The sequence below is a fragment of the Ovis aries genome, chromosome 12 (genome assembly GCF_016772045.2).
Source record: "Ovis aries strain OAR_USU_Benz2616 breed Rambouillet chromosome 12, ARS-UI_Ramb_v3.0, whole genome shotgun sequence".
NCBI classification, from domain to species: domain Eukaryota; kingdom Metazoa; phylum Chordata; class Mammalia; order Artiodactyla; family Bovidae; genus Ovis; species Ovis aries.
In genome coordinates this window covers 38,783,751-38,811,417 of record NC_056065.1, presented here as the reverse complement: position 1 = coordinate 38,811,417, position 27,667 = coordinate 38,783,751, and the positions used below count along the sequence as shown (strand labels likewise).

Here is a 27,667-nt window from a genome sequence, read left to right as displayed (position 1 = left end):
GGGCCAGAGTCCATCCAGGTGGCCTTAGGTAAAGCAGTCAGAAAGAAATGCTGTTAGCCCTCCTTCTCTCTCCAAGTGGGCAAATCCCAAACCTCAAGTATTGTCTACAAATAATGGAAGAAATGGTGAGGTCTGTGAAAGAAGAACATATGTAGTAAGTTTGTATGTTCTCTTTCATGTTTCTGACCTTATCATTTCTTCTAAACAAAGAAATGAAGAGTATGCTAGTGTTGTTTAGCAGATGCTAAGGAGTTAAAAGAGCTTCCCTTGTGGCTCCGTGGTAAAGAATCCGCTGGCCAATGCAGGAGACAAGGGTTCGATCCCTGGGTCGGAAAGATGCCCTGGAGAATAAATTAGCAGCCCACTCCAGTATTCTTGCCTGGAAAATCCCAAGGACAGAGGAGCCTGGCAGACTACAGTCCATGGGGTCACAAAAAAGTCAGACACAACTTGGCAAGTAAACAACAGTAACAAAGGAATAGAAACAAAAAGTCCAGCCTTGAGTGAAACAAACCTGAAAGATAGTCAGAAGAGCCATTGTCTCATTAAGTTATTCAGAAAACATCTGAATAGAACTGCAGAGTGGTGTTGGTGCTGGGTCAAAAAAAATCTGAAGACAATAATCAGGTTTTCATCATCACTTCACATTTATTGCTGATAGACATTATTGAGTGGTTAAAATGGAACAAGAAAAATCATGCTGAAGGCAAGAGGAAAAGCAGGGGCCAGGGTAAATTACAAATTAAGAGTTAATTGCAAAGATCATGAATCTTTTAATGAACTGTGAAATTAAAAGGTGAGATTCCTATCTCTTGACTTTTAGCCAAGTCCCAGGACTGAATTTCATATGTGCATGCATGCTCAGTCACTAGGTTGTGTCCAACTCTATGGACTATAGCCCACCAGGCTCCTCTGTCCATGGGGTTTTCCAGGCAAGAATATGGAGCAGGTTGCCATTTCCTCCTCCAGGGAATGTTCCTGACCCAAGGATCCAATCCATGTCTCCTGCATTGGCAGATGGATTCTTTATCACTGATCCACTGAATTTTGAATAAAACTCAATAAATGACTCAAATTTTAATGCACAGCCTGATTTGAAAGCTGAGTACCATGGTCCATTACATGGGCATCTGGCTGTATGCAAAGCAAGTGTTTGACTGGACAGCCAACCATTAGAAGAGGCGAAATGTAAGTCTTTATGTACAGATTGAAAACAAGAGCAGATCCACCCAGACCTAAAAAAAAAAAATCCTACTTAAGCATGATGTTTTGCAGCTCTTCTCCTTCCTCCTACAAGCTTTCATGGGAGGTACTCAAGTGACTACTTTAGCCAAAATGATAATTGCCCACCAAATGAATGAGACATGATTCTGTATTCAATTACTGATTCCATACTTATTATTGAAAACCTGGTGTTTAGGGGTTATGACTAGAGTGATGGGCTTAACAAATCACATCCCTACTTTCAGGGAGCTTACACTCTACTTTCCAAGCTCCAAGTCCCTTTACTGTCCAACAACAAAAACAAAAGACATATATAGTATAATTCATGTGATCATATGTGCTGCAAAGAAAAAGTTTGCTAAGTAGATGAGTGTCTGTGTGTGTATTCAAAGGGAAGCATATGCAGTTGTAGGCAGACAAGTCAGAGGAAGACTCTGATCACATGGCATTTGAGCAGAGACCTGAAAGAAGTGAGGATGTGACCCATGCAGGAATCTTGAGGCAGAGTATTTCTAACATTGGGAATGAGAAATGCAAAGGCCTTGCCACCACATCTCCTTGATCTGTTGAAGAAACAAGGAAACCAGTGTAGCTGGAGTGGACTGTGGGGAGGGAGATGGGGAGGAGTTTAGAAATGAAAAGGAGCGAGATCATGCAGGGTCTTGAAAGCCATGGTTAGGTCTTCAGATTCACTTGCTTAGTTATGTGTATTCAGAATCAGATATTTACTTACCTAACATCCCACAGAACTCAGCATTTCTTCTCACAGAACTTTATAATGAAAAATCTTTCCCAGTATTTCTAATAACCAGCTAGCATATCTTTTTTATTTCTTTGAAAAGCTTTTTTCTAAGCAGAGGAAAAAAATCAATTAATTGGTATGATGGCGATCCAAGAATGTGGCTTCCCAAGAGGCCAATAAATGGCACAGTTGCTAAACTGTGGTTAAAAAAAACAAGCTGTTCCTCTCAGTGCTTCCTGCAAAGAAGCTCAAGACCCTGTGATGATGCACTGGAGAAAAGGAGGTAGAGAAAAGCAGCTGAAAGATGATGCCCACCAGAGAAATTCCAAAGTTGAGATGTCCCTGGAGTGGAGCCAAATAGCTCATAAAACTCAAAGGTCCCTGTCCTGTCCTCCAGTGCCCCTGAGACAACAGTGAGAACATATCCAAGAAATAGTTGCACTCCCCCAGTTTAGCTTTGTGCTTTGTTATGTGAACATGCATAAATCCCATGTTTTTCAATGATGTTTATTTATGTGGCTTAAGAAAAATGAAGTTAAATATTTTACACATAAGAAATTCAACATGAGGAATTGTAAATGAAAACACTGTTTTAAGATTATAAATATATATGCATGTATGTGTAATGGGTTGGCCAAAAAGTTTGTTTGGGTTTTTCCATACCATCTTACAGAATATATATATATATCCACAATACAGTGAGAGTAACTATACATTTCAGATTGCCTGGAGCAGTCTTGGTTTACTCATATTATTCAAGTGAAAGTACTGGCAGTTCCCCCTTTCAATCTCAAAAATGTCCTATGTTGGCTAATAAATTATATGGTCATCTTATTTATGGGTTGTGCTCAAAAAGGGTCAAGTAAATTAAGGTGTGGCATACTCAACTTTAATTAGGATTATTTTGCTTTACAAATGACTTTAATTAGACCAGTTTCAAAGTAAAAAAAATGTAGGGTAGACAAAATAAGGCCAAAAATCAAAAACATTAGATCAAGGAATAAGGAAAAAATAGATTGAAAGAAAACCTGTCCAGATTTTTATCATTTTAAAAGGGTTAGCTAAAGGTTGCAAGATGGCAAAGTAGAAGAACATGCACTTACTCTTTATTACAAAAACACCAAAATCACAACTAACTGAACAACCATTCACAAAAAAAAGAAAGAATGTTGGAACCTATCAAAAAGATACCCTACATCCAAAGACAAAGAAGAAGCCACAGGAGATGGTAGAAGGGCACAATCATGATAAAATCAAATCCCAGACCCACCAGGTAGGCAACACATAAACTGGAAAATAAGTACACTACAAAAGTTCTCCCACAGGAGTGAAAGTCCTGAGCCCCACATCAGAATTCCCAGACTGGAGATCTGGCAATAGGAGGAGGCCCCAGAGAATGTGGCTTTGAAGGCAAACAGGGTTGGATCACAGGAATTCCATAGGACTGGAGGAAACATAAACTTCACCCTTAGAGGATACATACAAGTATGCACCAGGACCCAGAGAAAAAGCAGTGACCTTTTCAAAGATTGGGCCAGACTACCTGCTAGTACTGGAGATGAGGGGTTTTGGCTCACTGTAGGGATAAAGACACTGGCAGAAGCAGTTCTGGTGAGTACTTATTGACGTGAGCCCTCCAGGAGGCCACCATTTCCTCCCTAAGACCTGACCCTGCTCAATGGCCTGTAGGCTCCAGTGGTGGGATGCCACAGGCCAAACAATCAACCAGGCATGAACACAGACCCACTTATCTGCAGATAGGCTACTTAAAGTCTTCCTGAGCACAGCCCTGCCCACCAGAGGGAAAAGACACAGTTACACCCACCAGTGGGCAGAAACCAGTCACAACTGGCAGGAAGCCTGCACAAACCTCTTAGATAGCCTCATCCACCAGAGAGCAGACAGGAGAAGCAAGAAGAACTACAATCTTGCAGCCTGTGGAACAGAAACCACAAACACAGAAAGTTATACAAAATGAGACAGCAGAGGAATATGTCCCAGATGAAGGAACAAGATAAAATCCCAGAAGAACAACTAAGTGAAGTGGAGATAGCAAAAACAATTCAGAATAATAATAGTGAAGATGATCCAAGATCTGGGAAAAAGAATGGGGGGAGGGATAGATTGGGAGTTTAGGATCAACATTTACACACTGCTATGGATGGAGGTTGCTCAGTCCTGTCCAACTCTTCATGACCCCATGGACTGCAGCCTACCAGGCTCCTCCGTCCATGGGATTTCCCAGGCAAGAGTACTGGAGTGGGTTGCCATTGCCTTCTCCGATAGACAGAGGAGCTTGGTAGGCTACAGTCCACGGGTTGCAAAGAGTCAGACACGACTGAGAGACTTCACTTTCACTTTCTTTCACTATGACCAACCTAGATAGCATATTAAAAAGCAGAGACATCACTTTGCCAACAAAGGTCCGTCTAGTCAAGGCTATGGTTTTCCAGTGGTCATATATGGATGTGAGAGCTGGACTGTGAAGAGAGCTGAGCGCCGAAGAATTGATGCTTTTGAACTGTGGTGTTGGAGAAGACTCTTGAGAGTCCCTTGGACTGCAAGGAGATCCAACCAGTCCATTCTAAAGGAGATCAGTCCTGGGTGTTCTTTGGAAGGACTGATGCTAAAGCTGAAACTCCAATACTTCGGCCATCTCATGAGAAGAGTTGACTCAATGGAAAATACCCTGATGCTGGGAAGGATTGGGGGCAGGAGGAGAAGGGGACAACAGAGGATGAGATGGCTGGATGGCATCACTGACTCTATGGACATGAGTTTGAGTACGCTCCAGGAGTTGGTGATGGACAGGGAGGCCCGGTGTGCTACCATTCATGGGGTAGCAAAGAGTCGGACATGACTGAGCGACTGAACTGAACTGACTGATTTAAAATAGATAATCAACAAGAACCTATTGTTTACCACAAGGAACTCTGCTCAAAGTTCTGTAATAACTGAAATTGGATAATAATTTAAAAAAGAATAGATACACGTATATGTATAACTCAATCACTTTGCTGTACACCTGAAACTAACACATTTTTAATCAACTATGAAAGTGAAAGTAAAGTCACTCAGTCGTGTCCACCTCTTTGCAACCCCATGGACTGTAGCCTACCAGGCTTCTCCATCCATGGGATTTTCCAGGCAAGGGTACTGGAGTAGGTTGCTATTTCCTTCTCCATGGGATCTTCCTGACCCAGGAATCGAACCTGGGTTTCCTGCATTGCAGGCAGACGCTTTACCCTCTGAGCCATCAGGGAAGCCCCCAAAAAGGCAAGAATACTGGAGTGGGATACCATTTCCTTCTCCAGGGCATCTTCCCAACCCAGGGATCAAACCCAGGTCTCCCGTATTGGAGGCAGACACTTTAACCTCTGAGCCACCAGGGAAGCCCTTAATACTCTAATATAAAATTAAAAATTTTTTAAAGAAGTGACTTAAAAAAAATTTTTTAAGAATATTTTAGTTAACCCAGAATAAAATATTCTTTTTAAATCAAGTACAGATTTCTTTAGCATCAGGATAACTTTAGAATATCTAAATTATTAATAATAATTTATAGAATATCTCATATATGGTTAATCATTGTATTAGGTGTCAAGGATAAGACAAAAGACAGCTCTTTTTCAAAGGAGCTTATCATCAGCAATAGGAGGTATTCACCTAAACAAATAAATTCCAAATTGCATTGCAGTATCATAATTGCTATGACAGAAGTAAACACAGGGTGACAATTACAGCACTAAGAAGGGAGTGAAGATAGAGACCAAGAAAGGGTTCACAGAAGCTTTGCAGGAAAAATGATGATTGAGCTGTATCTTAAGGATACTTTCTAAACAAACAAAATCACATGTGCAAATATTAAAGGGAGGAAAAATTTTTGTGAATAAAAAAAATCACTTAGAATGGCTGAAGCAAGCAAAAAGTGACAACAGATGTAGCTGGAGAAGTATTCGGAGATCAAACGGTGAAACTAAAAACAACCACAAATGATTAGAATTTTCTTAAGATATAAGGAGCCATTAAATAATTTTGAAGGAACAGGCAAAAAATATGTGCGCATATTTTTTTTTAGCTGTTTTGAGATCTTTTTTGTTGTTTTGTTTGTGCGCATGTTTTAGAAAGGCCATTTTCACAACAGTGAGGAGGATGAATTTGAAGATGACCAGATTAGAAGTAATAAGATCAGTTAGGAGGTCACTGGAGTAATTTATTTATTTATTTATTTGGGGGGGGGGACCCTGTTTAGGACGTTAAGTAAGAAGAGGAGGCAGTTGCAGTAGACTGTAGACCAAAGCTTCTTTGGTTAAGAAGCTTGAACCAGCAGCATAACTCTGGGAATCAACAATGTTTTAAGTGGTAGCTGAACTATGGGAGATATTATCCAGAGAAAGGAAAGGAGAAGAGAAGAAAACCAGAAGTAAATTTGGGGGACTCTGGTGGTTAGAGGCAGGCAAAAGTGGATAAAGTCTTGAAGGAGATGGAGGAAGAATCATGAGAAACATGAAAGAGAACCAAAAAGAGGTGTCATCTTCAAAAAAAGAGTAGAATACAACTGGGAATAAGAGTGCCCATTCAATTTGGTAATCAAGTCTCTGGTTAACTTTTGTCATAACTATTCCAATAGAATGGTGAGTTGAAGCCAAACTTCAGAGGGTTAAGGAGTTAAATGGAGATGAGAAAGATATAGAAGCATAAACTACTTTTTTTTTTTTACCAAGAATGTTGCCCATGAAAAAAGGACAGTAATAGAGCAGAAGACAGGTTTTTGTTACTTATAAGTCAGAAGAGACAAAAATATATTTGCTGGGAGCCAGCGTGAGGAACTCCACCCATGGCAAAGGTCATGAGGAAGGAGGCTTCGGCATACGCAAAGGCAGGATTGAGCCTCAGGAGACCCCCATTCCCGAGCATCTACGCCCAAGCTTCTTGTCTCGAAGATTTATTGGTATCCCACGTAAACCAAGTTATTCAGCCTCTTTTTCTCCACTAATTTTCCTACTATACTATTCCTTTCTAATCTCTCTTTATACTTTTAATTAAATAGCTTTTTCCTAGGATGCTGATTCCGTCTCCCCTTCGAATTACCCTGGATCCACCGGGGCTGGACCCCGGCATATATTTATACATTGACTTATTTTTAAATGTGATGAAGAGGGTGATGATTCAGGAAACCAAGAAATCCAAAGAGTAAGTTCCTTAAGGTGGTGAGAGTACAAGTAGAAACCCAGCCTTGGTCAGGATTAACACCATGACAGAAAAGGAGAGGAAGAAGAGACATGATTGGGAATACACATAGGTTTGGGGGCTAGAAATTAATGTTCCCATGTATAGCCTCTATTTTCTCTGTGAAATCATTATTGAAAGCAATGAGCAAAGCATCTTAAAAAGAGTGCTAAAAATTTAACATCACTATTGTGACAAACACGGCAAGTCACTAACAAATGAAATGCTGAAGACAATGGCTATATTATGTGGCACAAATCCACACAGATACACAACTATCTTCAAGCTCATCACCAACCTGGGGAAAAGGGAAATAAAAGACAAATAAATTTGACCACCCTTAGTGTCTCAACAGATGACAAAGTTAATCCAAAAGGAATTAATGTGTGCTTAGTCACTCAGTTGTGTCTGACTCTTTGCAACCCCGTGGACTGTAGCCCACTAGGCTCCTCTGTCCACGGGAATTCTCCAGGCAAAAATACTGGAGTGGGTTGCCATGTCCTCCTCCAGGGGATCTTCCCAACCCAGGGATCAAACCCAGGTCTCCCACATGGCAGGTGGATTCTTTACCATCTGAGCCACCAGGGAAGTCCAGAAGGTACTGCTTCTTAATGTATTGCCTCTCAGCTCCAAGTTCACGCTTCTTACTCTCTCTGTGAAAATAATCCTGGGCCCTTAAAGTATTTTTTCATTGCTCACTGGCACCATGAGAGGTTTTATCAGGAGAGGCAGAGCCTGGAGAGACACTGTTGGAGGAAAAGATAGGCTGAAGCAGCCTACTTCAGTACAAGGCACTCACAGCCCCCCTGGTAGAGCTGCCCTCACCTTGAACAGTTTGCATAAGTGTCTCCAGGGAGAATCCTTCCCATGGTTACCTTTTCCCTCCCAGCATGTTCCAGAGGGCAGATTTCCAGCAAATTCTGCAGCATAACACTACTTTTCTGCCATCCAATGAGCCACATCTAGGTCCTCTTCAAGAAGTCCCAGTCTTAGCTCTGGGCAGGGTCCCTCTTTCCTGCGTGTTCCTCTAAAGGTAGCACCTTAGTAACTGCTCCTTATAGCTTCTACTACTCCTATCTTCAGTCATTCTTTTAACTTCTTTTTTGAAAATTAATTACTTAATTTATTTTTGGTTGTTGCACTAGGTCTTCTTTGCTGTGTGCAGGCTTTCTCTAGTGGTGGTGAGTGGGTGGGGACTACTCTTTGTTATGGTACACAGGCTTCTTATTACAGTAGCGTCTCTGTGGAGCACAGGCTCTAGGCACATGGGCTTCAGTAGTTGTGGGCTTAGTTGCCCCACAACATGTGGAATCTTCCCAGACTGGGGATCGAACCCATGTCCCCTGCATTGTCAGGCAGATTCTTAATCACTGGACCACCAGGTAAGTCCTCTCTTATCTTCTTATTAGCCAATTCCTCACTACTTTAAGCCCCTGTTACAGTTCATACTTTTTTTTTAATATAGTAACTGTTTCCTGTTCAAATTGCTGTGTGGTTTCTCTCTCCTGATTGAATGTAGACTGATACAGTAGTCAGGAAATTTAATAAAATCAGAAGGAGACAGGTAGCTTAAAACAAACAGAAGTCAGAGGTCTGAAGGTCTCTTTGAACTTAAAGACTGCTTTTAGGGAGAGTAAAGGAGTGATAGAACTGAAAGGGTGGGAGCCTGTGGCATAATTTTAGGTGTAGAAAAGAACCCCTCTTCCTCCTTCCCAGCACCCTTCACACCTCACTCATAAAGTAGAAACCCACCAACATTTCTTCCCTCTTGAGAAAGTATTATGGGAGATGCCCTTGTCATTTCCTCCACCTGTGAGCACCTGAGTTGTGTCAGCCCACAGCTCTCTGCTGCATGGGGCAGGCGTACTATGTCACTGCTCAAACGTGGCCCTCGCTGGAGAAGCCCATCGGTGTGAGGTTAGCTGAAACATGCTGTGCTGTCTCTGGGTGCACGTCTCTCTCCACTGCTGTGGGCTCTGAGGTTTACCACCAGAAGAGAAGGCTCCCACAGCAGCAGTAAATCCCAGCCATGCTTTTCAAGCTAGATTTATCAGCAGCAAGGTGGATCCTAAACTTCAATTCTCCTTTAAGGTTTTCTACTAATTTTCCAACTAATTGAAAACCAAAAAGAGGGTAATCAGTGTTTTGAAAACCCGAGATTTAGAATTTGAGATTTCTGAAGAATCTATTAGTAGAACATTTGTCCACCATGACAAGGACAGAAAGAGGTCACGGGAGTGGGATGCTAGGGTGGAATGAATGGAGGATCACTGGAATCATAGGTCTCTAAGAACAGCAGCTAGTGGGTGTTGAACATGATCTCTGCTGAAGTCACCTGAGCCGAAGGTGAGTTTAGGATGGAGAGGAAAAATGTAAGCCAACTTCTAAGTATCTTGATGAATGCAAGGGAGCAACCAGGACTTGATGGTGACAATGAAGAGAAGGGAAAAGGTTGGCAGAGCTGGTAACACCTGGGCCTTGAAGGAAGACTTGTTATAGGAAGGTGAAGGAATAATGTTTGGAAGCCACAAATGGAGAAGTAGGCCATGTTGTACCTGATCCTGGCCTTTAGATTCTTTGAGTTTGGGCCAATAAATATCCTTCAACAAAGGGAGCCTAAGGATAAACAAGAATCTCAGGAAGAAAGCTAGGCTTTACTTAAGGCAACAAATAAAATGTTTTGAGAAGACAGTATAAATATACAACCACGCCTGATCTAGAGAGCTTAATGAAAAGGGAGGTTCAAAGGGTGGAAACCAAAGAATAAAAGCCAAAAAGTGTCAAAGAACAAGCCGTCTCATCCCATGCCATCGGGACTGTTGGTTTTCCAGTAAGTTGGATACAATGGGAAATGATAAAAAAAAAAAAAAAAGATTCATACATACCATAAACATTTTATATAACTTAAAACATAAATGTACACACATGTGCCAATCTTTTGATGTAAGGCCAAGGCCTGTTCTCTGCATATGGATCTGCTGATTGGAGTTATGTGTCTTCTGTGTTACATAAACCACATCCTCTGTCTATGATTTCCAATTTTGCTTTCTTTAAAGTGGACAGGAAACCTAAAGACACTTGGAAAATAATCTGAATGCAGACAGAGCCCATCTAGGTTTTTATAAGTCCTTCCACATCCTTTTAACCTTGTTCTACCTATACCTAGTCCAAAGCAGAGCTTTTGTAGCTAACCTTTATGTCATTCCAAAGCTGAGTTTTTTATGGAAAAAAAAATAAAAAGTCTTTCTTGCATTTGATCAATTTATTTAAATGAGAAGGAGAGCTGGCTAAACAAATTTGAGGACGAACAGCACAACTGGCCATTGGAAAGAAGACAGTCTTACTGGTGGGAGCAGGAAAGCATGGGCAACCTAAAGAGAAACTCTTGGCTGAAGAAGACACCTGCATGCAGCAACCCATGGGGTTAAATCGAGAACATGGTACCAGTTACTTCAACAAGCCAGTTAAGAGGAGACCAATACTGCACAAGTGACAAGACTGACCGCATTTTGGGGTAAAGGCAAGGATATCAGGGATATGAAGTATTAATAAATGGCTTCAAGTTTCCAAACAAAGAGCTGGTGTGAAGAGCTGACATAAAGACTGTTTTGTTGTTCCCCATTTACTTTTTCCTCAGTCCCTTAATGCCTATGGCTTTCCCCATTTTAAAGAAGAGAAAACAACATTAAGGAACAAGGTAGAAGAATAGTAAGAAAACTAGAGAAGGGCTCTGAAGCTCTGGAGCCACTTCTGGGCCCCACGCTAGTTCCAATGAACTCCTGTTCTTTTAGCATTGACAACTGTAAATTCCTAAGTTTAGCCTCTTTCACTACTTACATCTTTTCTACTGAGTTTTCCACCAGTTAACTAGGAACCAATACTCATACTCATTCTCTCGTTCTTCCCACTGGTGTTTTAGGAACATTACTCACTGGAACATTACTTTCTGTAACTACACAGAAAGGCAAGGGTAACAAAACCAACAAAATCAGAAGTAAATATACTTTCAAGAAATGAAGTAACAATATCAACTCTCATAGGGCTAGGCCTACCCTGTCCTAACATGATCAATGATTTCCTTCTTACATTTTTCAATTTGGGGTGTCCCTTTCATGTCCCACATAATTACTCCATGTTCCTCAGTGAAGAGGCCCCAGATTGGGAAGTCTCTTACCTACTATTCTCCATCAGTAAATATTACAAGGAGGAGAATATTGGGTGCTAATAAAAATGGCCATTTATAGATTAGCCACCATTTACTGAGCACTTACTATGTTTAATCAATACGTTAAGTGTGCCTTGGGTTTCTGACATCATCTTGTTTAATCTTCTCTGAGGTGATATTATAACCATTATCATCATCATCCCATTTCACAGAGAAATTGACAAAATTATAAGGATTAAGTATGATGCTCAAGGTCACTCATCAAGTAAACAGCAGAGCCAGGATTTGAATCTAGATAAGAGCCCAGGCCCTAAGATCCAGTTAAACTACTACACCACAATGCTCCCTTCCCAGACATCCAGCTTCAAGTGGAATTCATTTAAAACTTAGAAGAATTACCTTTTGATATATACAATTTCACTGGTTCCTTTGCCCTAACAATGAGTCCCAACCATGCACCACATGAAAAATTGGTTTAGGGCATTCACTTGGATTCTTCTAAAGTGATGTTTACCTGATTAAGACAACAACGCTATTTGAAATGGGGTGAGACCCAACTATTATGAACGTGATTCCCACTCAATACTTTTTACAATCCTTCCCCTTGAGCAAACACAAAACCTTCGTAACAAAGTGGAGGGTCAGTGAAAGAGAGACATGTAGCAGGGTTGGAAAGTTACATAATCCAAACTTACCTTTTTGGTACACTTCTTGACAGTGTTGATTAATTCTTGTATTACCAGATCTACACTCTTCAAGGAAGGCCCCTTCAGCTTTACAATTTGTTTTTTGACTATTGCTTCAAATGCCATATCTGGAGTAAACAACCCTGTCCTGGATATAGGAAAGAAAATAGCATGTTAGATATTTTAAATTGAATGATAATCAGTACTCTTTTAACAATGTTTTAATTGGCATGCTACTTAAACTAAGCATGAAAAATCCTCATTTAAAAGGTACATAGTGATTAATTCTATTCACAGAATCATTTGTAATATCTTTAATACATTCTATAGATGATTAACACTACCTACAAACAGTTTCCCAAATGTTTTCAAGGCCTATAATGTGACCTTCAATATTTAACTGTCATTTGTCTCATCTCACTCTTTCACAGCAGGACCAAGGAATGACACAATAGAAGTGGTGTCCTAAATGTACATTTCTGTTTCTAAAGTATTCCAAAAACAATTCCTTCTTGTCCTTCACGGAGTAGGAAATGATCTTCATATTTTGAACACTAAAACGTAGCATTCCTGAACTATATAACATATTCTTTGCAGGAGAGCTGTATTATACTAAGTTCAGAGGTTCCCAGTTTGAGATCCTGGGGTGCTGGAGAGAAAAAAGACAGTTAAGTGGAACTAGCTTAGGACCCTGAATGCCTAAATTGTGAATTTACACAAATAACAAATGATAACCAAGGTAACAAGAATCTTTTTCATCTAGCTGGAATCAATTCAAACTGGTGTCACAACAGGGCTTTTCTAACGCTGTGCAGAAGCTCAGGAAAGCAGGTATATGCATGTGTGTGTGTGTTTCACAAAAAATGAAAAATGATTACTCACATCTAAACAAAAGGACAGTGGAAAAAATCTACTGTAAAAGGGATCTTGAACCCTGAAAAGCACTATGCCCACAGATATGCAGGCTCCAGACACTGGTGGCTGATCTCCCCATCCTAGACTCTCCTTCCTTCCCCTTATTTGATTACCCTCTCTTCCTTCAACACTCAATTTTATGGTATCTCTTTGGAGAGTTTCCTCTACATTTTCCTTTTAGCAGCCTTATTCTGTGTCTCTCATTTGCTTAGCACTTTGTGCCCTCCTCCATTTCTAATTGCGCTGTAGTAGTCACACTATGGAGAAGGCAGTGGCACCCCACTCCAGTACTCTTGCCTGGAGAATCCCATGGATGGAGGAGCCTGGAAGGCTGCAGTCCACGGGGTCGCGAAGAGTCGGACTTGACTGAACGACTTCACTTTCACTTTTCACTTTCATGCATTGGAGAAGGAAATGGCCACCCACTCCAGTGTTCTTGCCTGGAGAATCCCAGGGACGGGGGAGCCTGATGGGCTGCAGTCTATGGGGTCGCACAGAGTCAGACACGACTGAAGCGACTTAGCAGCAGCAGCAGCAGTCATACTATACTGTTAATTGTAATGTCTCCACTTTGGATACAGAATAAAATACACGTTGTTTGAAGTGAAAGTGAAGTCGCTCAGTTGTGTCCGACTCTTTGCGACCCCGTGGACTGTAGCCCACCAGGCTCCTCCGTCCATGGGATTCTCCAGGCAAGAATACTGGAGTGGGTTGCCATTTCCTTCTCCAAACTACTTCTCCAGACTACATGTTGTTTAGTCTGACATTAAAACTGTTCCCCTGTCTGTCACTAATCTTCCTTGCGGTTCTTTTCCTCCTTCCTCTCATGCACATGAGGTTTCAGCCAAACCAGACCATTTGCCTTTCCACAAACATATTCATGCTAATATTTTATGCTTTTTCCTTCATCTAAGATGTTCATTTCACTTTTCCCACAATTTCAGCCTGTCCAAATCCCACCTGTGCTTCAAACCAAGATCAAAAGCAGCCACTTCCTGCAGCTCGCCTTCTACAGCCCTACCACTGACTTGGTCTTCCTTCTCTGAACCCCAGCATCTTATTTTGCACTATAGTGATCTGAGCACATATTTTGGTCCTATGACTATCCTAGTAAGAAGAGTCATTAGAGCATTTATCTTTGTTTTCTCCACAAGGAGGGATCCCTTGCTCGTCATTGGCACTCAGTGTTAGCAGAACAAAGAAGGACCATCAAATCCTCACTGAGCAAAGGTGGTTTCTGTTATTCAAATATCTAATAGAATCAGTTGAGAACAAAACATTTTAAATTAAGTATATTTAAAAGCCTAAATAATTGCAATACTCAGGACATTGTGCACTTATCATTTTGTGTGTGTGTGCATGCATTTTAGTCGCTAAGTCGTGTCCAACTCTTTTGCAATCCCATGGACTGTAGCCTGCCAGGCTCCTCTGTCCATGCGAATCTCCAGGCAAGAATACTGGAGTGGGTTACCATTTCATTCTCCAGGGGATCTTCCCCACCCAGGGATCAAACCCGCAGCTCCTGCATTGCAGGTGGACTCTTTACCACTGAGTCACCAATCAGCTTATAGGCAAATTAACTCCAGAATAATAGTAACAGTCAAGCTCTCCTGTTGGTGGACATATAAATCAGAAATCTATAATCCTGAATTACTGAATTTTTGCAGTTACATTCAATAAAAACGTAATCAGTAAAAACTTTAAAAAGTCAAATAAAAACACTGCATTTAGTTAAGCAAAAATACTTTTTTGATCCCTCTCCCAAAACATAATTTGGTTCTACTGCATTTATCAGACTAATACGTGTGAATTCTAGCTCTGTCCAGCTAAAGAGAAAGACAGAGTTTCTATACCAAATGTCTTCTGGAATTGAAGGAGAGGGAAGAGAATTAATAGGGAACTTAGAAATCCTGTTGATGGTTAAGAAAAACACATTGGATGTGGTTAGAGATGTTTTCTCCTTTTCACTTTATGAATGCATATTTACCCATACTATTTGAGACTTGTAGAGTAGACTTTCCAAATTTCATAAGGAAAAATTCAAATGTCATAACTCCTTTGGAAAATCACCAATCAGTCACACTCAGTGTCAAGTTTTGCTCTCTCAGCTTCTGTTCCCCAAATAGTCTCAAGCTAGCCCTGAGGCAGAAGCTGAGACACAACCGACCGATAGACTGGGGACCCCCTCCTTCATGTAAGATCATCATGAAGTAGGCAACCTAAGTCTTCTGACCTTGAATCAATTTAGCATATGCTCCATTACATTGTATTTAGCCCTCTAAACACGAACTCACAAAATGTGCTTTAAATTCATTTATTTTCTTATCCCAGTTCTTTAATGAAAATAACTTTATATGAGGGGGAATTCAGGCACAAGTTCTCCTCCCAACCACCTCTCTGCTCTCCTTCTTTATTTCTAACTCCAGTTCAAATGCAGGGCTCCCTGCTCCATGAACACATGCTGCTCTTTGCCACCTCCATGCCTTTGCTCACACCACTCCCTCCACTCTAAGCCCCTTCTCATCTCCTCCAGCCTCAACAATCTCTCATCTTACATCTTTTTGCATCGCCATCTACCCCATACACACACACATTCACATTTATACACAAAGACACCTTTCCTTATTGAAATCATTCTTGTTCTCAAAACTGGCAAGGTTTGACTCTAAAATAACCACCTTCATTAACCTTCCCCAATCTTGCTCCATAAATCCAGTCAAAATTAATCCATCTAGTCTTGATGTAAGTGATGATCACTTATGAGCAAGTCTGGCCTTTGCCTCTGAAATATACAGCCCCAGAGAACAAGGTCTTGTTCATCAGTAAATCCCCAGTTGTCAAGAGCATGGTGCTGTGAGTGCAGACAGGGTTTTTGATTTTTCAGTGGAAAAGACAATATGACAATACTAGAAATTATCATTGAACTCAAACAAGAATTTCCTATTTTTCATTTCTTACTCCCACCTCTACATTCTACTCTGCTCAGATGATGAAAAGGCTACTTCACTAGCCATTTATAAACATTAATTTTTTTATTAGCTTGAACTGAAGACAAGGAAAACGTGAAGCACTTGCCTGATACCATGTATGTTTTTGATTGCATAGCTTATTTCTCTTCGCAATTCTTTCTCATTGAACTCCATCTGCGGAAGCAAAATGAGCCACAGTTATGACACTCAATTCCTCTGAATAATAATATTGTTGAATATTTAAAAATGAGAATAACTTGACTCTATTATTAATAAATGGATACTCATGTCTTTCCTAACCTAAATCCAGATGGTCAAGACATCTGTTTATATAAAGGTCAAGGCAACACAGAATGTTAGGGATTTCTGGGAGTTTTAGTGCAGCAGATTTTAACTCTTTTATAGATAAGGAATGCTACACATAAAGGATGTCTTCTGTACATAAATCTTGCCATTCATTTGAAATATATAATTCTTCATCCTTTTGCTGAATGTAGTAAATATATTCACAGACAAATGCATACATAAGTGTCACCTGATGTACAACAGTAGTCCAGCTTTGTTGAGAATTAACAATGGCTGTCTCTTCTCCCTGGCCATGTTAAGCACCTAAGTTCAAAATTTATTTAAAAGAGGAAATTAATAATATTTTGCCAATCCTACACAGGATAGATTACTGTATTAAAATTTTCCCAGAAGTTCTAGGTACCTTAAATTTATTGAAAGTAGGATTAAAGTGTCATAGAGCTTAGACCTGAAAGGGATATCAAGAGAACATTTGGGTCAGCCCCTAACTTTTGAGATTTGGCCTCTCCAACCTCATTGCCTGTCCATTTCCCAGCCCCCCCCCCCCCCCCGCACCCCCCACTTTATGCCACAGAACTTTGAACAGCTTTAGTTCCACACCTCAGCCTTTACCACTCCTCCCTTTCTGTCTGGAACAATCTCTTCCTCAGCCCCACCCCACCTATTCCTGCTTAACTAGCTGCTCAGCCTTCTTAGCTCAGAAGCCAAGTTCCCTTACACAGTCAGGCTGGGATTCATTTCCATGGACTGTGTTTCCATAACACCCTGTGCTGAAGTTTATCACTTTTCTTAACACATATTAATGAAACTGTCTATTTACCCATCTGCCTCCCACACCAAGATGTAAGTACATGCCTCTGTATGTGAGACAAGTAACATAGTCCCTAAAACTACCTCGCTGCCTATGGGGCATTTCAACCTTAACATCCTTGAAACAAAACTCTTGGTTCATACCTCCACATTGAACTTTTTCTCAGTTTCCTCATCTGATGGACACTAACATTTGCTCAGTTGTGTAAGTCAAAATCTTGGGAGTCATCCTGAATCTTCTCTTTTTTGCATTTTCCATAACAATCCAAGCCCCATTGACCCTTCCTTCAAAATCATGAATCTATCCACTTCTCTCAAGCCTCTCTGTTGAGGCATTTCTACTATAAAGCTAAATAAGTTTAAGTTTCAGAACTTCTCTCTTGCATAAATTCCTTACAAGACCCTGTGCCTGTGTGTTTATGATTTTGCATTATTCAAGAGGGGTCCCCAAATTGTATAGGCTTCAAGTCCCCCACAAAGTGGATTCACCTCTGCTTCGGCCCTACTGTTTAAGCCATCTTGTCTCCTTCAATTCACTTTTGCCCCTTTACAATCCAACCCAGACAGTGGTCTTTTAAAATCACCAATCAAATCAGGTCACACTTTTTCTTAAAACTCTCCCCAGACTTCCCATTGTTAAATGTAAGCACTTTATCACAACCTAGAAAGCTCTGCATAAACTGGGCACTTCCTTTCTCTGAATTCATTTTCTCCCCGCTCCCCTTCATCAGCTCTGCACCAACCTCAGTTGTTCCTCACTTGCTACACAGGTGCTTACTTTAGGGCCTTGTCTTTGGCATCTTGCCTTAAACAACCTTCTTCCTCCAGATCCTTATAGCTGACCTCTTTATGCCATTCTGGTCATGCTTTAAGGGCCCCATAGTCTGAGAGACCTTGCCTGAACATTCCATTAAAAGTGGCTAATCTAATTCCATTCTCTCTCATATTTCATTATATAATAATACTTGATTTTTTTTTTTTTACTTTGTCTATTCATCAATTTTCTGTCTTTTGCCACCAGATAGTATCTCTGTCTTGATCCCTGGCACCTAAGATCACTGATACACAGTAGATGCTCAAGAAACATTTGTAAATGAATTAGACAACAAATAAGCATCACAGGAACCTGTTAGTAGTTGTTGAATTATTGAAATATCATTAGATTCCATTAAATAAAATAAGAACCATCAGTAAGAAAATAACTTCCCTCCTGAATTTCACTACCTGAGTATGGAGGTTTTTGTCTAAAGAATTATTTTAGTCCCATACCATCCACATAACATTTTATGAACAGTTATGTAGAACAGAAAATAGAAATGAAATGAAACAAAAAGAAAGAATAACATTTGGTACAAACCTTTACTATCTCAAAAGGAAAGCGTTCATGGAATATACGATTGATTTTAGCACCCCCAGAGAGCTCCAGAGTGTCTACTTGATCCCCTGACCCTTCAATTCTCTTCTCAAAATCCACAGCAAATTGTTGAACCATCCTGTAATTGCAAAAGAGAAATAAATTCAAGTTAAAGTTACAAGGCTTCGCATTTTTCATCTGAATTTGCTATGGTTATCCCTCAGAACTCTTTTCCTGGTGTTCTTAGTGTCACCTACTGGCAGAATTAAAAATGCACTCTAGTCAGTGCTCAAAATATAACTATATGAAATACACATTATCAAGATTTATTTCAGACATCTAATTTAAAATATATACTTCAAATATCTGCATCATTAAATAAACTTTCTGCCATTTAGCTGCAACTATAAAACAGCATTTTAAAATACTTAAATTAGAAATACACTACCATGTGTAAAATTGATAGCTAGTAGGAAGCTGCTGTATAACACAGGGAGCCCAGCCCAGCACTCTGTGACAACCTAGAGGGGGTGGATAGAGGGTGGGGTGGAAGGAGGTTCAAGAGAGAGCGAGCATATGTATATACTTATGGCTATTTTACGTTGTTTTATGCAGAAACCAACATAACATTATAAAGCAATTATCCTCCAATTAAATTTAAAAAAATCATCTAAGCAATAAAACTTCATATAAAATAGTTAAATGAGCCAGGACTCCTGTGACATCACTATCACCTAGTGTTCCAACCGCTCCAGTAGAGTGTTCTCATACTTTATGAGCTACTCTCTTCCCTGACCTCAGCATCACAGACCTCATTCTGCCAGAACAATGCAAATTTCTGGCCCTCCACCCTTGCCCCTCTGCAACTAGCTCTAGCCTTGTTTTTCAATGACTCCCTAGAATTCAATAAAATGAAAGCTCCTGATCCCATCACCTAAGATTCTCCAGGGTCTGTCCCTGGATGCCTCATCTCTTACAACTCATCCCCACTCACCTTCCAAACCAACTAAAAAGAAGCTATTTAGAGGTCCCCATGAGTACCATGTCTCTCTGCTTTACGCTCATTTTCCTTTCTGCTCTGCCTTATGCTTCTTTGTCTGGCTAATTATTATCAGTCCTTCAAGACTCAGTTCAAGTATTAGTTTTTTCAGGAAGCTTTCCATGATCCACAACTCTATCCACCACCACCACTCACTGCCACCCAGATGAAGGAACCCTTCTCAGCTTCCTCAGAATATTTTCAGCAGAGCATGTAGCAGAGGGCATCACCATCACTCATCTATCAGTCTCTCTCCTAAGGGCATGGACCATGCATATGATTTATTATCCCCTGCTCAGCAAGTTCAATGAAGGAATGAATTACCTCAAGGCAGTTGGTAAAAAACAGAGCAAAAAGATATGTTATACAGAAAAATGACTAGTTGTATTTATGACTAGCAGGTTTAGAAAGTCTCAATTTTGACACACTGAAACTATTTTTAAATTCAAAATCTACTAGATTGAGAAAAAATTCAAACCACCTAAAATCTGAATCTTTTATTCTCTTTCATTAAAATTATGGATGAAGTAAAAGGAACTTCAAATATTTAGGCCTAAAAATCTAGACTATAACTGGATATAGCTATGTTCATGTACATGCTAACATTAATCTAATTTTAAACACCTGGAAAGGTATGAAACATTGGGAAACCCCTGAAAATTCACCTCCAGTTACTCCATTCCCATTCCCTACACCCCAGCCACCTGGCCATTGGAACAAGCTGTACCGAAGTTCACACTATTCTCTTGACTTCCTTCTTCCACCCGACAAACGCCTCCCATACTTCAGGGTCTCATTCAAGTGAGTTCACACCCTTCCTAGCATGTATCTGCTCTTTATCTGATCTCCCTTAACATTTAATACTTACCAGAAATGTAGCATTTATCAGATTTTAACAGTTAGTTGTTATATATATGTTTCTGCTGCTCTACTGTGGTTTCTTCTTAAGGGTTAAAAATCTTATTCATTTTTGAATCCTCAGTAGATAGCACAGAGCCAGACATCAAATAGAATACAGAGATGTCAGCAAGGCAAGAGAAAGTAATGAAGAAAGGAAGGGAGGGAGAGAGGCAGGAAGGAAAGAAGGAGGTGAATCAGCTCCCTACAAGGGAGGAATCTAACTGTGGAAAATTGTAATGAGTCCAATGGAATCACAGAGGCAAGACCTAGTCTTTACAAAGACAACAGTTTCAGTTGAATGTTAAGATGATGACCCAGGGCCTAAACAGAAATAGCTTTCCTTTCTCTGTAACTTGAAGACTTTTAATAGGAGCTTAACCAAAGCCAAGAAGAAAAAGAAAAGATAAACTATGTGAGAGTTGAATCCAAAAAAAAATTTTTTCCTCTGTATGATCTTACTGTTTTTTACATGGAGGAATATAAGATAATGCATTGAATATGTTACATAAATAATTTGAACATTTAGAAATCCTCCTACAAATAAAAGGAATTATGTTGTGCATTTTAAAAGCCAGATTAGGGGTGTTTGATTACAAGACTGCAGAGAGAAAGGGGCCATAGCAAGTGGCAAGCATCATCTTTAGAGATGGACTTCAGATATCCAGGAATGTAAGCTGGTCAGTGGGGGTCTTCGGGTGGAGAGAGACCTGGGGCAATTTGAAGCATAGCGATAAAAGGATAGATGAAGCTGAAAGGAGCTGAAAGAAGGAATGAGGGTAAAAGACATAAGGGGATGGCAATTCTCCAACAACTCTGCTATCCTAACCCAAGAACCCTCAGGGATAAATCTAATAACCCGAGGATAAGAAGAAAAGATCTTGAAGGAGTAAAAAGACACTTGGCAGTTTTCACATTTGCGTATTTAAAGGTCTACATTGAAATCATTACCAAATAGGAAAAAGAAACTTAAATGGGCCCTACTGTCTGTACTTTTTCAAGTTAAATCCTTGGTTCTCACCGCACTGAAAAATACACACAGAGAGATGATATGAAATGACTGAAATAAAAATGATAATAAATACATGTGACACCAGCAGAAACAGTTGCACAATCCAGATGACATTTTCAACAGGAACCTAGCCCACTTTTAAAGACTAAGGGCAAACAACCCTACTGAGTTATCACTGTTGGTTTTGCTCATTTACTGAATCCAATTAGAAAAACACAATAAAACTGGGCAGAGGATTGGGCATTGGTTAAATTTATAATGACAGAATTAAGATCAACAACTATTCTTCAAGAAAACAAAGATTCAAGGCTTACTTTATGACATATACAAAGCCTCATATACTTTACTTCTAAGGGAAAAAACCTAGAAACTAGCATGATAAATAGACTAAGGAAAAAGCAAACTGAAGAAATGTGTTTCAAGTGCTGAACAAGGGAAGGGCAAGGTGACTCACTGCAGCAATGCTTTGGTCTTCCGGGTGGGGTCCTCTGGCTTGAAGTTTTTGTAGGCTTCCACTTCATGTTCTATGGACAGCAACTGGCCCTGTAGTTTGTTTCTGAAGTTGGGCAGGGTGTCTCGAATGTGGTTGGTAAGTTGCTAAATAAAACAAAACAAATTCATGCACACATATGAGAGATGGAAGTTCAACTCAGAAGATAAAAATTGGCCTTAACTGTTTTCCAGATCACTCAAAACCTTAGAAAGTCATACACACATGTGAGTCTGACTATGTAGACAGCTGTGAGAAGTTCCAGCTCTCTCCTCCACTGCCTACATCCAAGGTCAAAATTCCCTCAGCTAAAGTCACTAGCTGAGACTATCTCTTTACATCTGGGATACTCTGTTAAAGGCAGCTAAGTTTACTAATGAAGCTGCCTAATGACACCTTAGTATGGACTAATCTGTCAGATCAGCTACCCTGTCAAAAGGAATTTTAAGTTAGAATGTGATACAAATGAAAGAAGCAGAGAATGACAGGTGCTGCCTGAATTCTCAGAACCAAAAGGCTCACCACCAGTGGAGCACAAACCCATGTACCTGTCAGTTGTTAACTTCCTTTCCATTCTATAGCTCAGGCAAGTGTTTTCTCTTTCCTCCATCTTTAGGCCCCAGTCCAACTGTGGTTAGTCCCTAGCTTATACCCTCAACAGGTTGTATATAAAAACCCTGGTATTGATAACTCTACCTAGCCACTTGCTGTGGCATTTCCACTGAAGTCAACTGCTGACACCTCAAGCTTAGGATAAAGATTTTCTAAGAGATTTTCTAAGAGGGACAAAACTAATTGAGAACAAAGGTGGGATATAAACCCAGATTGATTAACCCTCTGACTAATGCTCTTTCTGTTACAATATAATTAAGTCTGAATTAACAGGAAAAAAAGATCATGTTTTTGCATGGCTTAAGAAATAAACTCAGAATCAAGAGAAGAGAAATGCAAATGTTATAGAAATCTAGGAAAAAGAATAATAAATTTAAAGTCAGTGAGTCAATTTAGTCACTCAGTCATGTCCAATTCTTTGTGACCCCATGGACCGCAGCACGCCAGGCCTCCCTGTCCATCACCAACTCCCAGAATTTATCCAAAATTCATGTCCATTGAGTTGGTGATGCCATCCAACCATTTCATCCTCTGTCATGCCCTTCTCCTCCTGCCTTCAATCTTTCCCAGCATCGGGGTCTTTTCAAATCAGTCAGTTCTTTGCATCAGGTGGCCAAAGTATTTTAGAGTTTCGGCTTCAACATCAGTCCTCCCAATGAGTGTTCAGGATTGATTTCCTTTACAATTGACTGGTTTCATCTCCTTGTCCAAGGGACTCTCAAGAGTCTTCTCTAACACCACAGTTCAAAAGCATCAATTCTTGGTGCTCAGCTTTCTTTTCTCAGTCCAACTCACATCCATACATGACTATTGGAAAAACCATAGCCTTGACTAGATGGACCTTAGTCAGCAAAGTAATGTCTCTGCTTTTGAATATGCTGTCTAGGTTGGTCATAACTTTCCTTCCAAGGAGTTAGTGTTTTTTAATTTCATGGCTGCAGTCACCATCTGCAGTGATTTTGGAGACTAAAAAAATAAACTCAGCCACTGTATCCACTGTTTTCCCATCTATTTGCCATGAAGTGATAGAACCGAATACATGGTCTTAGTTTTCTGAATGTTGAGCTTCAAGGCAACTTTTTCACTCTCCTCTTTCACTTTCATCAAGAGGCTCTTTAGTTCTTCTTCACTTACTGCCATAAGTGTGGTGTCACCTGCATATCTGAGGTTATTGATATTTCTCCTAGCAATCTTGATTCCAGCTTGTGCTTCATCCAGCTCAGTGTTTCTCATGGTGTGCTGTGCACATAAGTTAAATAAGCAGGGTGACAATATACAGCCTTGACGTACTCCTTTCCCGATCTGGAACCAGTCTGTTGTTCCATGTCTAGCTCTATCTGTTTCTTCCTGACTTGCATACAGATTTCTCAGGAGGCAAGTCAGGTGGTCTGTATTCCCATCTCTTTCAGAATTTTCCACAGTTTGTTGTGATCCACATAGTCAAAGGCTTTGGCATAGTCAATAAAGCAGAAGTAGATGTTTTTCTAGATCTCTCTTGCTTTTTTCAATGATCTAGCAGATGTTGGCAATTTGATCTCTGGTTCCTCTGCCTTTTCTTAAACCAGCTTGAACATCTGGAAGTTCATGGTTCATGTACTATTGAAGCCTGGCTTGGAGAATTTTGAGCATTACTTTACTAGCATGTGAGATGAGTGCAATTGTGAGGTAGTTTGAGCATTCTTTGGCATTGCCTTTCTTTGGGATTGGAATGAAAACTGACCTTTTCCAGTCCTGTGGCCACTGCTGAGTTTTCCAAATTTGCTGGCATATTGAGTGCAGCACTTTCACAGCATCATCTTTCAGGATTTGATGGAGCTCAACTGGAATTCCATCATCTCCGTTAGCTTTGTTTGTGTGATGCTTAATAAGGCCTACTTGACTTCACATTCCAGGATGTCTGGCTCTAGGTGAGTGATCACACCATCGTGATTATCTGGGTCTTGAAGATCTTTTTTGTATAGTTCTTCTGTGTATTTTAAATTTAAAGTAAGGGGAATAAGATAAGTACACCAAAACCAACTGAAGAACCATTTTAAATCATTTATGTTTTTCCGAGCTTACTTGTGTGTGTGCTTAATCACTCAGTTCTTTCCAATTCTTTGCAACACTATGGACAATAGCTCTGTCCATGGGGATTCTCCATGCAAGAATACTGGAGTGTGTTGCCATGCCCTTCTCCAGGGGATCTTCCCAACCCAGGGATCGAACCCAGGTCTCCCACATTGCAGGTAGATTCAAGGTTATCTGGATATTCAAGGTTATCTGGATATATCTATTCAATAAATCAAGTGATTTAATTGTCAATAGTTCATACCTATCCTATAACCTTGTCCATAGTTATGACTTGTTCGAATAGAAAAAGGAGCCCAGAATGGCAGTGGCTAAAAGACAAGGAAGGGAAAAGTCTGAGAAAATAGAATAAAGGAAGGTCTGAGGACCACAGTGAGGACCTCAGGTAGAACAAACAGCACTCCTGGCTAGCCCAGTATACATAGGGCAAGCCCAGGGGGAAGAGAAAAAAACCACATAAAAAGAGGAGCCAAAGGGCAGGGGCATCTCCCCTCTTCTCTTTGCGTCTTTTGGGTCGGCATGCCCTCACGCCTCAAGGATGAATTTTCCTTTATTTTCTAAATAAAACTGAGCTGTAACACGGAGCTGTAACACCGATCTGTCTGAGAGCTGTGACACGGTCTGTCTGAGAGTCCAAGGGCTGTAACGCTGGTCTGTCACTTCAAATTTTTGTTGGGAAGAGACAGAACTGAGGAAAGTCCACACTCCTCCAACAGACTTATCATGTTATTCCCCTGGCATGTATTGCCACTATGGTTTTGAAGTAGAAAATAAAAGCATGGAGAAGACTGCATCCCCAGTAGCAATGCCCAAGAACAAACCCCAAATCTAAGAGTAATAGTAACCACTTGACTGACTTGCCTAACTTCTCTTCTTGGAAGTGTCAACCTCAACATGACTGAAATCAAGTACCTAATATTACCTTCAGAAGTTTCTCCATCTTGGTGATTTCATAATAACCTGGAACTTGGGAGTTATCCTTGACTTTCCCTCTCCATCACCTACCAGAGCTAATCCACTGCCTAGTTCTCAATTATCCCAAACATGCCCCAAGTCTGATTTCTTTTCCATCTCTACTGGCCCTAACCAAGACCAGGGTACCATCATTTCTCATTTGACTCATAAGTGAGAGGTCTTCTCATTTCTCTTTTTTCCCCCCATTTCTACTCTTGATCTTCCTATTTGCAACCACCATAATCATCTTTACCCACAGATGTGACTGTTATTCCCCTTCTCAGATTCCTTAAACAACTGACTCCCCAGGGCTCTTAGGATAAGAGCCAAAATCTTTAACATTGCCTACAAACACTATAGGATTCAGCCACTGCCTTCATCTCCACATTCAACTCTTACAACTCACTCTCTGACCACCAGCCATAATGATATTCTTTTCAATTCCTCAAAAATGTCCTGTTCTCTTTCAGTTTTTGCTATAGTAAGGGTCCCTCAGGGTCAGACGTGTTGGTACACATAAGATCAGCAATACAATTATCCTAATTTCAGGAGACTTCCCTGGCAGTCCAGTGGTTAAAACTGTGTGCTTTCAATGCAAGGGTTCAATCCCACATGCCATATGGCATGGCAAAAAAAAAAAAAAAATCCTAATTTCAAACACAGTGTGAAGATCCTTGAAGCAACAGAGAAACTGATTATACAGCAAATGAAAGATCTTTAGTACAATATTTATTCAATTTTCAGTCAACCAGAATCAGTTATGCCATAATTTATGGGTCACTTGTAATAACCAAATGGTCAATCATACCTGTTCTACTTTTCCAGTATTCATATTTCTAACTTTATTATTTCTAATTATTTCAGTGACTTTTCTCTAAGTTTTTTTTAGTTTGTTTGCATTTTTCTTAGCCCAATATAAGTATGAAAGCAGAAATCAAAAAAAGTTTTATCAGAGCTAAATACATTGATAGAATATCATGATTCTTGCATGACAAACCAAAGTTCCTTCTCCAAAACAAGTTAATAATTTTTAAATGACAACTATATTATTGCTTTATGGCTTCCAAATTATTCATCTACCCTTAATTTAAAAATACAAATTTTATATTAGTCTGTGTTACATCACTTAAAATACAAGTATACTACTGTTTTTTATTTTCTAAAACTGCTTCAATTGCTGCCTAAATGGTTCAGATATAATGTTACTAGTAGCCTACTGTTGTGTTAGCCTCTACTGACACCTTCTAGGAGGGAAAAATCAGAACAATTGTTAACTACTTGACTTATTTAAGTTCATAAATAAAAGTTTAAGCATAAATAAAAGTTTTTGTGAGAAAAGTTGCTCACCATTTTGAGTTAATGTAATCAAAACTTGGGGTGGAGGCTCTATACTCAATGACAATGACACAATTCTACTAGGGACTGGAAAATATATGAAAAAAAAAGTACTTTAAATTTTTATGGAAGAAATGTATACATGCATGAAGTGAGGGGAGGCAAAGGGCCTAATTCTATCTGTTATGGGGAAAGGGGTTATCTGAAAAAGTTTCTTAGCTGAATGAAGATCAGTGATTGCTTATGTGTTTTTAAGATTGGAAATTAAGGATCAAACCAATCCTAAACAAAATCATAAAGAAATTTTAACTTAACCATCACAGACTGACATTTAAAGAAAAAAAAAAAACAGATGACAAGAGACCAACTTTTCAGAGAGATACAAGTTTAACTCCTTCAGAAAATTACATATTATGAACAAACATGTGCTAGAATGTGTTCCCCTGTTCACTGTTTCTAAATAAATACGTATTTCTGCTTAGTACACTATTCTTTCAGTAATATTAAGGTGGAATCTGGTCATTTAGAATTACTAATGGCAGGGGTCTAAGTATTCATATTCATCTTTTAACTTTTCTATTAATACTGTTATGCTAAATAGTTCAGAAAAAACTATAAAGATAAGAAATATGGATTCCAATAGCCATTCACATGTTTTATAATTGTTCCTGTTGTTTGAAAAACCATTTTTACCTGATTAAGGACCTTCTGAAGGTGTGGGGTCCCCATCCGATCAGCAATATGTCTGTAAGCCGGGTGTGAGAGAAAAAATTTCCTTTCTGCCAACATGGCAGCCTTTATGTCCTTCTTCCCGTCTATGTCCTTCTGGCTCCTGTTTACCACCCCTACGTAACCTAA

General features: G+C 39.8%; 1 protein-coding gene across 6 annotated transcripts in view; it reads right to left on the bottom strand.

Annotated features, from left to right (window-relative positions):
• DNM3 (dynamin 3) overlaps positions 1-27,667 on the bottom strand; it is a 647,020-nt gene that overhangs the window by 370,999 nt on the left and 248,354 nt on the right. For all 6 annotated transcript variants that reach the window (XM_060396477.1, XM_015099204.4, XM_027975613.3 and 3 more), the window contains exons 6-10: positions 27,503-27,663; positions 21,803-21,945; positions 18,404-18,539; positions 16,037-16,104; positions 12,056-12,194 (exon numbers count right to left, since the gene is read on the bottom strand). In XM_060396477.1, coding sequence (XP_060252460.1) covers positions 12,056-12,194; positions 16,037-16,104; positions 18,404-18,539; positions 21,803-21,945; positions 27,503-27,663 — 647 coding nt within the window. The remainder of the gene's footprint in view (positions 1-12,055; positions 12,195-16,036; positions 16,105-18,403; positions 18,540-21,802; positions 21,946-27,502; positions 27,664-27,667) is intronic.